Source organism: Phalaenopsis equestris, unplaced genomic scaffold (assembly GCF_001263595.1).
Source record: "Phalaenopsis equestris unplaced genomic scaffold, ASM126359v1 Scaffold000412, whole genome shotgun sequence".
NCBI classification, from domain to species: Eukaryota; Viridiplantae; Streptophyta; class Magnoliopsida; order Asparagales; family Orchidaceae; genus Phalaenopsis; species Phalaenopsis equestris.
Window position 1 is genome coordinate 137,713 of NW_018164853.1, and position 13,136 is coordinate 150,848.

Sequence of the window (13,136 nt, forward strand, 5' to 3'; positions counted from 1 at the left end):
TCCCAAATCCTGGATGCTTTTGTCATCCTTTGAGGTGATAGGGCCTCTTTTGCACTAGTCGGAGGACTTCTTTTTTGTACTTTTTTTGTACTTCTGTTTTATGTTTAATACAATATGCACACCTTCATGAATGAAATCACTGAAAGCAATAGATGTCTTTCCCATAAATCTAAGAATGCCACTTGTAATGTTTTAAATCAAAATGTTTATAAATAATTATTCAAATATAGGAAAACAGGGATGGCAGAACTCAACATAATATCAACAAAAGAAAAAGTTCAAATAAAATTCAAGCCGCAGAAATCCAATAGCTCTTATTTTTCTGAAAAAAGAGGAGAGATCTCACTGAGGAATATAAATCAATAGTTATCAAGTAGTCAAAAGGTGGTTGGTGATTGATGCAGGTCAGAGAGGTCCAACTGAGTTCAAAGAGGAAGATGATATTACAGAGAGGACATCCGTCACAGAGGACATGGCACTAAGAGCTGCCTTCAGAACTTCCTGAGAGCATCCAGGCTTCACTATCTTTTTCACCTGTAAATATAAAAGGATCCATCATATCAGTTCACATCTTCACCAGAATACAGAGCATGTAATCAGTCGAATTTATTTGATACAGAAAATAAAAAACTGGTATCTTTTCTCATAACCTCTACAAAAGAACTAGAAAGAAACAAATGATGGAAATTATGTGCAAATTTAGGTTCGTAGCAGTGAATTAGGTTCATAGAGTTCTTGCAAGTATGAAAAAAGGGCATTAACAAATAATCATAGAATCAAATATTTTGAGATTGCTAAAGAAAACAAAGCTCAGACCAGAATGTTAACAATAAAGGTACCATGTCACTAAATGGTTTCCATGGATGGAAATTATGTGGATTCATATTAACAAAACTGCGATAATAATTACCCAAAAAGAAAGAAATAAAATGAACAAATAATAGATAACGAAATGGGACTAGCCTTATCTAGATACTCCTGTAATAGTTTAATCCGGCCCATATAATCTTGATCTTCAACAGATAATGTGAATGTCTTAGCATCAGCACCTGGACCATCAAATTGAAGCGGTCCGGGGTTTCTATATAGATCATTCATCAAAAAGCTAGATGCATTGCTTCTCAACAGCCTGAAAGTAGTAAGTTTAGTAAATTGATGCAAAGATAAAAAGCAAGAAATCAATATAATAACTATTAGATACTGGTAGAGAACATTTTTTTTTGGAAGAACTACATACAAAACACTCAATACTTCAATAGTTATAAACTAATACTTGTATCATTTCTTTGAACTATTAAGATAGTTTATTTATGCACGTCACAATCAAACCATTGAGAATTTATAGAAATAAAATATGAGCTGAGGATTTATTGTGCATTTTAATATTTGGGTGAGAAATTAAAAAACGGATGTAAGATGATGCTTTTGTAAATAGCAAAGTTTCAAGCGTTGCAATCTTTGTTCCTAGAATTTTGCCAAGGGCTTAATTAGATGCTTGCAAATGGAAAACAAAAAGTTATTAATTTATTCAATCATTTTGAGAGTGAGAATAAAATCCTCACTTCTAAAACTTTTGAAGACGTTCGTAGACTTTAAAATCCATAACAATATTTAGTTACAATAAAATCCATAATGATTTCTAGCAAAATGACAAGTAAATCATCATTTTTTAAAACATAATTTCCAACTACAATAAACCAAATGAGTTGTAAAAGATTTTCAATGGAAGAATCCTGGCATCAACAAAATGGCAGATTAAGAACAATAGAATTTGAAAACATACTCGTATGCTTTTCCTTTCAAGTCAATAGTAGAAGGATGGACAGCTGGTTTCCCAATCGGACTAGCTCCTGGACCACGGGACCATCTTTTCACAGTCATCATTGCCTTGAAATTAACAAGAAAAATTCATTTCTCTATGTAAAGTATACTTAAAACCCACGAGTTATTCATCGTCTAGTTCTACTTGAATAAAGATGCTGATTCAATAAAAACGCTGTAGGAAAAAAGGTAGAATGTTCATCTTACTGAAATTGGTGCAGCACCACATTTCCACTTGTTCACGGGGCTTTTTAAATTTGTTACGGTAGCCATGTAACCATTGAGACCTGCTGCAAGAATATGGTAACAGATATGTCCTAGAACCTAAACACAAAGAACTCGCAATGTTACTTAATGATAACATAATAAATTCAAGAGCAAGTTACAGCACTAAAACAAAAAGAAACTTACCCAGGCATAGTCACAATCAAACTTTGATGGTAAAGTGCCCCGAGCTTGATAACCAAAAAAGTGGCATATTGCATTAAATTTCTTTCCTTTGTATGTACCTTCTGTCTGCAAACATGATACAAAACATACATCAAAAGTTAAATCTTACAAGACCATCCAGCAAATAATTAAAATAAACTTTCAAAACATTAATTGGCAAATATATGAAAAAGAAAATTATCTTTTTATTTGTCTTTTTGATGTATTCAGAGGATTTTGATGAAATGCACAAAATATTGAGTTGAAATAAGAATGCAATACTCGTAATCATGTCAAGTTAGTTCTGTGAAAGGAGAGAATGCTCACCATCCGCTTGTTCATTTCTGCCTCGACCAAATAAGCAAGAAGTTTTTCAGTTTCGATCTGTTCATAACAAAATGACACGTTTTAGAGGTAGAATTGAGCCAAGAAATCCATTAAAGCCAACTGAAAAAAAAAATTACCTGAGACAGCTGTGCCGAGTCATCAGATTCTGGACGGAGAAGCAACTGTATCATAAAAAAAAATCTGTTATTAAACAACAATTCCAACAAGAAGATCAAAGCACTCAAAGGAACTAAAACTGACCTGTTTTCTGATAAACGGGGGCAAAAATTCAAATAAAGCTGATGCCCATGGGGAAAGATGATCTGAGATGTTATTCGGTAAAATACCTCGGCCATGAAGACCATGAATTTCCTGTTACAGTTGAGGTCTTGCAGCATTATAAGTCTGAGCTGTGAAGTCAATGCACTCAGCAGTACAGTTAAGAGCAGCCAAATACCTGCAGGAGAGCGTACAATTCAGGAATACTTTCAACCAAACCCTCAGGGATAACAACCACTCCATGATACTTCTCTGCAGAAAAATCAACAAGCCAATCAGGAAACCGGAATAGATGGTAAGAGAACGTCAATCAGAACTAAAATCCTTCAAACCTTGCTCTGCTCTAGCTTGCACTGCATCACATAGTTGCTTCGTAATATCAAAAAGTGTAAGTTTTGATGAAGTTACCTCCTCTCCAAGTATAACCTAGCAACATTCAAAAAAAAAGAAAAAATGACAACAACTATCAAGATCCAAAGTAAAATAAATAAATAAATAACAGTTAAGGGCAAAAGTACAATAGAAAGCCATACCAGGTTGGGATGTGATTGGAGAGTGCATTCCAAAGCCACATGAGAAGCCTTCCGGCCCATTAGTCGAATAAAATAATAATACTACAAAAAACAAAAGATTAACCAAGGACATTTAAACATTTCAAATAAATAACAAAACAAGTCACAAAGCACTACTTCATTCAGTAAGCTTATGTACTCAAACAAACAAAAAAAAAAAAAAAAAAAAAAAAAAAAGAAGATTGTGGGCCGTAGAGAGATGGTTAGTTACATGAAAAACCAATAAGATACCATGCACAAAATATCATCAGCCTTTGTTACTGTAGTCTGTCACCATTAAATGGTAGTCATACAGGTTATTTCAAAGCGAGTTATCTACCTTCTCAGCCGATAGAGCATCAGTACAAACATTGCTTATAAGCTGTGAGTTAACCTGTCAACAGAGCATGTACAATAAGTTACACTTTAAACAAGGTGTCCGCAAGTAATATTAAGCAATCGTGGGAGTTTTGTATATATGGAGAATAGGACGGGGAAAAAAAAACCATCAGAGCTCCTACAGAAAATTCATATTTGCACCTGAATTCATCTTTAGATTCTTACGTTAACATGATCATATTCATACCTTGCATATTGTGTCAAACCCAACATTTGCCTCAACGAACTGGTTTTTAAGGTCCCCATTCAAAGTGACTGGAACACCAACCACCTGCCAAAAATAGAATGATCAATGAAGAACAATTAAATACAAAGTCCCGAGAATAAAATTTGCTTCAAAGCAGAATAAACTGCCTAGCAGCTTACCAAGACAATATAGGAGCCATAAGTATATGCTTCAAGAAAGTTACTGTAAATAAAAGAAACAATAACCACAATCTAAACCTAGAAACTAGTATTGCTAATTCCAAATACCTTTGTTGAACATTTTGACTCCGCAAAAGTCTCAGCTAGCTGTGCAGCATCTGTATTGGAAGTTACTCCTGCGAAGAGAAAAGAAATATATTTCAAAGGCTTTAAAAACTCTTTTGACTGAAAAGAATCTGATTTTAAGAAATTCTAAACCTCCAATTATGACAAGACCATCCAATTTCAATGCTTGGCATGAATCCAATGCTTCATTAACCTGCTCGGTAGTTCGAATCTGATCTTGGGTTCGTCCAAGTAAATCATAGCCACCTAGAGAATCCTCAAAGGTTACAGTTAATAAAAATATAAACATATGGCCAAACAAAAATAAAATAAAATAAAATAAAACTATGAAGCCAAATTTCAAATAACCTTGGTTCTTGTATGAGGAAAGAACTTCATCTGTGATCTCAAGGGTCTTCTGCGCAAACAAACCTTCAGTACCACCTATATGCACCACAAAAATAAAAATAAAAACAAGATCAAAGTTATCTTACTCCCCTAATTGAAAACATGCATACATTGCACATGGAGTAACTCTTGCATCCATTCCTTACTACTATGTTCCGAGTTTTATAAAGGAATCATGAAATGTTGGAAGGGAAAATTATAGAAACAGAGTAAAGGAAATCATGCTACATGGGCGTACAATATTCCTAGAAAAAAAACTTGGCGCACACTATAACAGCCATAAAGTTTATTATTAAGTTTGAACTTAAACTCAAATCTATTTATATGTGAATTAAAGTTTACGTAGTCAAACATCAAAAAACATTACTTAATCATTAGCTGCTTAAGTAAACTATTCATATCAATTAATACAAGTCACCCTCTCCAGATTTGTTGTTCACAGCAGCTTCTGTACACAAACGACCACCATTGATCGGTTATAGTTTCGCCATATACATCTGCAAGTCCATCAATAAAACATTTCTTTGTCATTGTCACCACTCCTTCAAATTTCCATCATCAACTCCATAACTACCATTGATAGCAAACCTAAAGTTCATAATAGGGCCTTTAAAAGATTTACCGTAGCCCTATTTTGCATAAATATATTCTTAGGACCCATTTGATTCAGCTTTACTGCATCTTCAACAAAAGAAAAACAGGTTAACTAAAAACAGACAGAAGTTTGGATGATTCAAAATCACCTACTATACCAGAAGTTACTTTAGATGGCGGTGAAAGTTTACTTTCTGGCTGCAATTTTGTAGTTGTTGCTAAGAAGAACCATTTGAAAGCAGATAGATAAAAATAAAAAAATAACTTAGATTTTTAACCATGTGCCTTACTTTATCTACAATAGTTATAATCAATTGATTTGACGAATTACTAAGAATTTAAAAATTAATATAATTTTCTTTATTCTTGAAAATGTTTATGTTAGCCTTCAATATAGGTTATTACTATAACGACTACTTTGTGAGCTATTTATGGGACCAATTACCCAAAATATTTTATCAAATGGGCAAATATATTCTGTAGAATTTTTTCAACTTTTTTTTTAGAAATAATACCAAATGAACAGTGTTCATAAACTTGTTATGCCTTTAAATTAATAATATCTTTATAAGATGTCATAAATTTATTAAAATGTTAAAAGAAAAATGAATGAGGGCAAATTTGTTTTTTTGAATGATAAAGTTGATCCACGGTGTTCTTTTACCAAAGAAAAAAATGTCATGTACCTTTATATATCATACATATCTTAAGTGCAGCCAAACAACTAGAGCTATACTCGCAGTAGCTTTTGTAGTTATTATCCTACAACTTCTCGGCCAACTATACTAATAATAACAACTGAACTAAACGATCACAAACACAAAAATTGTGCAACACATTCTTATTTTTTATTATTTTCAGTATCTTTTACAATATGCATATTAAGGAGATAAAATACAATGATGAACCATGTTCATAGAAGATTACTTAGTATTTGTTGACATGGGATTTCACAACTAGAACCAACAAATAATGTTACACCATTTGGAATAATAAATAACTGCAATGCTAAAACAACAAAGTAAGATATCCATCCAAGAAAACCAACAGAGTATGAAAAATACATTCTTGATTGAAAGAAAAAAAAAATGCTATGATTTGTGCAACTTATTTACAAATTCAAGTTCAATTCACATGTTATCATCCGATAAAGATTGCGTTAACTCCCCTTAATCAATTCCTAAATTATCAAAGGGCCATAATGACCTCCATGGCTCCATCTAAAAGTCATCAAGGTATTATTAATCTACTTGGGTGAAAATAAGCAAATAAAGCAAATGCTTACCAACAAAGCCAAGCAAAGTGCTGTTAGGATTGTGAATCTTGATAGCATTATGAAGACCCCAAATAACATTATGTCCACCCGGAGACTGCCTCCCACTAAACACAACACCCACTCTGCAACATGGCATTGGAATCGATACAGAAAAAAAAAAGAAATAGCATAAGTTAATAAAAGCACTAGATGATTGGGAATTCCATTTGCTATAACTTACCCATTATTTAAGGACAAAATTCAAAGAGGAAAAGCACTAACAGCAGAGACTATCATATCAATATTAGTCAATAGTGATCACGTATATGCAGACCTTATAGGAGGATGTTCGGTTATAATGTGGGCATCTGGAACCTTGGACGTAGCCCTTAAAAAATGAGCCAAAGGCTGACCATAAGTACGTGGAAAAGCTTGGCTGATGACATGAGCTCCAGCTGGATCTGCAGCAGTAGTCCCATCGCCGAACTCTACCCTTACAGTGGCGCCCTGAACAAGATGTAGAACAGGAAGAAGCCCTTTAAGATGATGCCAGCCAAAAGAGTTTCACTATCACAGAATCATAATCAAGTTTCCGCTTAGGTAAGCGTCATTCATCTTTGTTTATGTCAATGTAAATCATAATACATACATTTAAAAGAACATGTAATTTTTATGGATTCATGATGCACGCTTACAGAACATGCACATCCAATGAATTCACAATCGCAAATCAACAGTCACACATAAAAAATGAGGAAACAAATGAGGGAGAAAAGATGCATCAACACTAACGTTTAACAGAGTCCGGACAGAATCAAACTTGGATAAAAAAGAAAAAGGTTCTCATCCCAGAAAAAGTGCTAGATTCCACCAACAGAGACTAAATCGTAAACCAAGGCAGCAAAAGATAAGAAATTCAAAGGTCCAACGAAAACATATCTTTGAGATCAAATACCTTCCTTATTAAGCCCCCAAAGCTCGAAGAAGTACGAATCGAACAATACGAAAAAGGAAAAAAAAATACAAATGGAAAAAAATCAAATTGGAACACAACAAGTTGGACATAGATCATAATAAAAAACTCAACCACGCTAACAAATCGGATCAATAAAAAAAAAAAATCTATTGCATGCTTATCTACAATAAAATCTGCTGCGATCTCAGTCTAATGGAGACAGCAACAGAATGCCCACACAAATGCAGCTCGCTCACATCTAAGCAAAACCAAGAATTCTAGACGTAGTCAAAACATTCGATCGATATTCATCAAACAATGTCAGATCTAATATGCAAAGCAATGGACAAACACTATAACCATGATCCAGATAAGAAGCTCTCGAAGATACAAAGGTATGACCTCGAGGCAAGGAGGCAGCTCCGGCTGATAGCGAACTCGCGTTTTCTGTAGATCTGAAAGCTCGCGGGTAACGCCATAGTCGGAGTCCATCCTCTTCTACGCTTTTCCACCTCGTCTGACCGGCGAGGAAAACCTAAGGTGGGGTATTTATAGTCCTATGGTTGGCGGAGGTAACAACCACCCCCACCTGTCGCTTCCATAAAATGGCTAGTCCTGAAAATGAAATGATTGAGTGCGCGAAGAAGACATTATGATCACATTGAAATCATATTCGAGAAAATCTTATTTCAATATCAATCAATCTGTATATGTGAATTTCTCAAGTAATATTTGTTCGTGAAGATGATTGGCGCATCGATGGATTGGATTTGAGTCAGTCGATTCAGATTAGATTTGATGAACATTCAGATTAACGATGTTTGGTCGATTTGAATCGTATTTATGACCACTGTCATGTTAGATTGTCACATTAGATTACAGGTTGGCCCAAAAACATATGAACTTCTGTAGCAAGAAGAATGTGATGTATTAATAAAAATTTTAGATCAAATTACTTTCATAATGATCTTTATTACAATGCTCATTTTGAGGAAAATAATAATAATATTATTATTATTATTATTATTATTATTATTATCTTGGAATGAGTTAATATTGCCAAGCTTTTCTTATTTTTAGTTTGAAAAGCTGTATTTTGGGTCAAGTATAGATTTAAATTACTGATGAGCATTTTTTTTTGTTATTGATAATTTGAGAGGGCGAGAACATGCATTGAAAACTTGCCGCTGTTGAGGTTGTGAATGCTTGAATAACGTTAATCGCTTGAAAATTGAATTATTTTTTTTTTCGTGGATCGAGATTGGATCGAAATAAACGAGCCAAGCTATTGCTGTGAAAGCGACGACAATAGAGCGAAAAATGAAACGAGAAAATTGCACGCAGAAAAGACACCAGAGCGACACGGATTTACGTGGTTCGGCAAATTTGACTATGTCAACAGAGCTGCAGTGGATTTTATTTCATCGAGAAATTACACCGTCGAACGCCTCCACGTTTACAAAAAAAATCTTTATTTTCTTCTCTCTCTTCCTCTCTCTCTATCTTCCTCCCTTTCTCTCTTAAAGGACTTGGCTTGGCCCTTGCTTAGCATTGTTTGGCTTGTGGGCTTGTGTCTTATAAAAAGCCATAAGAGGCTATTTATAGAAACCATGAGAGCAGTAGGTGGAGATAGGTGAGCGGCAGATGGGATGTGGTAGGTGAACGGTAGGTGGGAAGGTAGGTGAGCGGTAAGTAGGATTCTTAATTAGGAAGCTAATTAATAATAATTAATTAAATTGCAGTGGGCCGAGTCTCCACATTACCCAACAATTCTCCCACTTGGAGACTGAGACACTGACTGCATCACCTAATGATTGCATCATCTCCTAGCTATACCGACTTTTTTCCTCAAACATGATAGTCTCCACCTCTGCAACTCAAAGCCTTTGTCTTCATGCCAGAAGACCAACTGAAGTCGAGCACAATTTCAGCTTCTCACGAGTAACACCCTCAGTTGACATATCACCGTCAACGTAGCCTTGTACCACCAAGCTCTTTCCTAGGTTACTGTTGTATCTGCTTACAACTCCCACTGCATGAGCAATATTTTGCCCCTCCTGAAAACCCTTTTCAACAAGTCCAACCTTGTACCTCTTACAGCCATCAAGCGCAGTCTTCACCCGGTACACCCACTTGTTGTGCAATGTCTTCTTCCCTGGTGAAAGTTCTGTCAGCTCCCAAGTCTGATTCCCTGACAGGGAATCCGTCTCCACCTCCTTGGTCAGCTCCCACTTTCTTGAATTTTCATCTTGCAAGATTTCTTCATAGCTCTGTGATTCTCCATCATTTGTCTGTACAAGGTCCGATTTTCTTGCCTTTGGCGCTCTGCCGCTTTTCAAGAAATTAACATTTTTCTTCTTCCTCATAATGCACCTATGACTCATGTGTCTTTACCTGAATAAATTTGTAGTCATATATAGTGTGTCAGTTTTCTTACCCCGAGCCAGTACTAATGCTCCTTTGGTAATCTTTCATGTGCTATCTGAGAACACTACAAAATGACCACCCTCATTGAGCTGCCTAATAGAGATGAGGTTTTTCTTCAACTCGGGAACATGTCTGACCTTTTGCAAAGTCCATTTGCTCTTATTAAAGAGTGCAATATCAACGTCTCTCATCCCCATCACATCCAGAGCTTTTCCAACAGCCAGATATAACTTCTCAAAGTCACCTGCAACATAGTTTGACATCAACTCCCGGTGGGAAGATGTATGGAGGGAAGCCATTGAATCCAGTATCCAGTCATCAACAGAAATGTGAACTGTCAGTAATAGTGCATCCTATATTTCTTTAGTTACAACATTAGCGTCATCGTTATTCTTCTACTTGGGATTCCTGCATTTCCTTTTTATGTGGACAGCCTTACCACAATTTCAGCAGGTTGACTGGTGACTAAACTTTGATTTTGATCTTCCCTGTTTGGGTTCTTGTCTTGTGATCTCTCTTTGGAATCAACAATCAGTGCCGAACTCGAGCATGAGGCCTCGCCAGAATCCTTCCTGCGCATCTCCTCAACCAAAATCAAATCACAAATATCATCATATTTCAGCTTAGATTTACCTGCAGAACTGCTAACTGTCATCCTCATGGCTTCCCAACTATTTGACAATGAAACCAACAATACCAGTGCACGTATCTCATCATCAAAATCAATTTCAACAAACGATAACTGATTTGTGATAATGTTGAAATCATTCAGCAGTTGAGTGACAGAGACACCTTCCACCATCTTTAAGTTGAATAGTCTTTTCATCAGGTGCACCTTGTTATTCACCGATGGCTTTACATACGTACCTGATAATGCCACCATGAAATCTGCAGTAGTCCTTTCCTTAATGATGTTGTGGGCAATCGATCTCGACAGAGTTAATTGATAACCCTCAGAACCTGTCGATCCAATAGATTCCATTCCGCCTCGTCCATCTTTTCTGGACGCTTTCCCAATAACGGAAGATAAAGTTTCTTCCTATAGAGGTAGTCCTCTATCTGCATCCTCTAGTAAGCAAAATCTATGCCATTGAACTTCTCATTCCCCGACGTCATCACTTTGTCTCCACCCATTATTCTTCCTTATATTCAAACATAAGGCTTTGATACCAGTTGTTGTGAAAAGCGACGACAATAAAGCAAAAAAATGAAACGAGAAAATTGCACGCAGAAAACACTAGAGCGACACACAGATTTACGTGGTTTGACAAATTTGCCTCAACGGAGCTGCAGAGGATTTTATTTCTTCGAGGAATTACACCGTCGAGCGCCTCGACGTTTACAAGAAAATCTCTATTTTCTTCTCTCTCTTCTTCTCTCCCTCTCTCCTTTTCTCTTTCTCTCTTAGAGGACTTGATTTGGCCCTTGGTTAGCCTTGCTTGGCTTGTGGCTTATGACAAGCTATAAGTGGCTATTTATAGAAACCAGAAGTGCGGTAGGTGGGAGGTAGGTGAGCGGTAGGTGGGATGTGGTAGGTGAGTGGTAGGTAGGAAGGTAGGTGAGTGGTAGGTGGGATTCTTAATTAGGAAACTAATTAACAACAATTAATTAAATTGCGGTAGACCGAGTCTCCACATTACCCAATAACTATGAGTTGAAACTTTGGATTGATTTTTTTTAGTTGATTTTGAGCCATATTTGAATCGGCTTGAAATGATTCGAGATCGTCTCACAGTATTTTATATTTATTAAAATTATATATATCGTGCCACGAGTCAATTTTGAGCTGATTTTGATTTCAAGCTAGGACTTATCCAAACAACTCAATTTTGAGCTAGATCGAGGTGTTTCAGAGTTGAAACGGAACCAAATAACTCAATGTTAACCAACTTGTTTTGATTTCGAACCGGATTGAGGTCGATTCAATTTAGAGCCAGCTCGGCTCGAAATCGAATAGAATGAGCTAGGAGAAGACTCATCTCTAATTATTTTTTTATCGCAAATGTTCTAATAATAAAATTGATGGATTTTCCTTAAATTACTGCAATATTCATATATGGATATGATCTAAAAGTAAAATTGGTACTTTTTTAAGCCCAGAATAATTAAATGTGTATTGAAATATCATGACAATTGTTTTAATTAGCATAGATTTTTGTTTATTTTTATTTATAATAGTATTTTGAGGGTTATAAAAAATATGACATTAAATTAGAGACTATATTACTTGGTTGAGTTCCATAATATCTATGAATTCACACCAACTAAGTAGAAACAGGAGAAATAATAAAGAGATTTAGAGAGAAGTTATAAGATTTTATTGCTTAAGGGAACTAGTACAAGGATGAGAGGTAAGGCTAAGATTTTTTATCTCCAGTATGAACCATGAAGACCTATTTATAGGTTTCGATTGACAGTGATTACATTACATATGAGTCACCTAAAAAATGGATAAAAATATAACTCATATCTAGTGCATCATATCACCTGAATGGATTTGAACCCAATATCATGCTTGCTTGGTGAGAGTACTAATATAGGTTAGCTCATCAAGCATTCGACTATATATATTAAGTCCTATGATTATCTTATCTTTGTAAGTTTATTGTAAAAAAATAAGAAAATTAAATATTTTGAATTATTAATAAATAAACATTTAAAGTGTAGGGCTATTAATTGATGTGATGCATATTTGTTTCTATAAATATAAATACATGAGCTTTGGATAAGCATAAGCTATACTTTTCTTCTTAGCTTTATTCTTTGAATCTCAATCCAAATTATGAGGGATTCGTCGGTGGCTCCTTCATATTGGCATCCTTCTCATCCTAGACCAAACTCCAACGAGTTTATGGGTGAGATTGGTCTTCTCATTAATGTGGAGTTCTACTATTGAATAAAAGGTTAAACGATTATTTATTGTTATATCTTAAGTAACATGTAATGAAAGACTAGTGATTATTTTCACAATTTTGTTCACTACGAGAGAACATTTTGATGATGAACCATATGTTAATTTATTTATTTAAATGTTATAGTAGAGAGAGGACCAAATTAAGTTGTTCAAAATTCTACTCTTCATAAGTTAAATAGCTCCTCCTACTATCAAAATGGTTGTTGATGAAGCCACCTAATCTGTTATTGTACTAATAGGTGCAGAAGCACCAAACCTTAAAAATGGTAAGCTATTAAAGAGAAAATGAGAACTATACCTAGTAGT

At 35.1% G+C, this 13,136-nt stretch overlaps 1 protein-coding gene across 1 annotated transcript; it reads right to left on the reverse strand.

Moving 5' to 3' along the window:
* Positions 1 to 196: 196 nt before the first annotated feature.
* Positions 197 to 8,131, reverse strand: LOC110027033 (pyrophosphate--fructose 6-phosphate 1-phosphotransferase subunit alpha). Its single transcript, XM_020728292.1, has 19 exons — positions 7,892 to 8,131; positions 6,869 to 7,041; positions 6,565 to 6,677; positions 4,647 to 4,721; positions 4,431 to 4,544; positions 4,281 to 4,348; positions 3,994 to 4,077; positions 3,748 to 3,801; positions 3,390 to 3,470; positions 3,189 to 3,282; positions 3,035 to 3,108; positions 2,839 to 2,949; positions 2,715 to 2,759; positions 2,578 to 2,634; positions 2,233 to 2,337; positions 2,029 to 2,145; positions 1,784 to 1,887; positions 964 to 1,129; positions 197 to 534 (listed from the first exon to the last, which is right to left on the reverse strand). Exons 1-19 carry the CDS (start codon positions 7,979 to 7,981, stop codon positions 406 to 408), a joined length of 1,854 nt encoding a protein of 617 aa, XP_020583951.1. The 5' UTR covers positions 7,982 to 8,131; the 3' UTR covers positions 197 to 405.
* Positions 8,132 to 13,136: the final 5,005 nt, after the last annotated feature.

What these genes read in the sequence shown, in the direction of transcription:
- LOC110027033 (XM_020728292.1), bottom strand. Translation starts at nt 7,981, where the DNA reads ATGGACTCCGACTATGGCGTTACCCGCGAGCTTTCAGATCTACAGAAA. An exon ending in CACTTTGCTTGGCTTTGTTG is followed by an intron (nt 4,722 to 6,564) that starts GTAAGCATTTGC and finishes TGGTGCATATAG; the next exon opens with GTGGTACTGAAGGTTTGTTT. An exon ending in AATTGTACGCTCTCCTGCAG is followed by an intron (nt 2,950 to 3,034) that starts GTATTTGGCTGC and finishes CAACTGTAACAG; the next exon opens with GAAATTCATGGTCTTCATGG.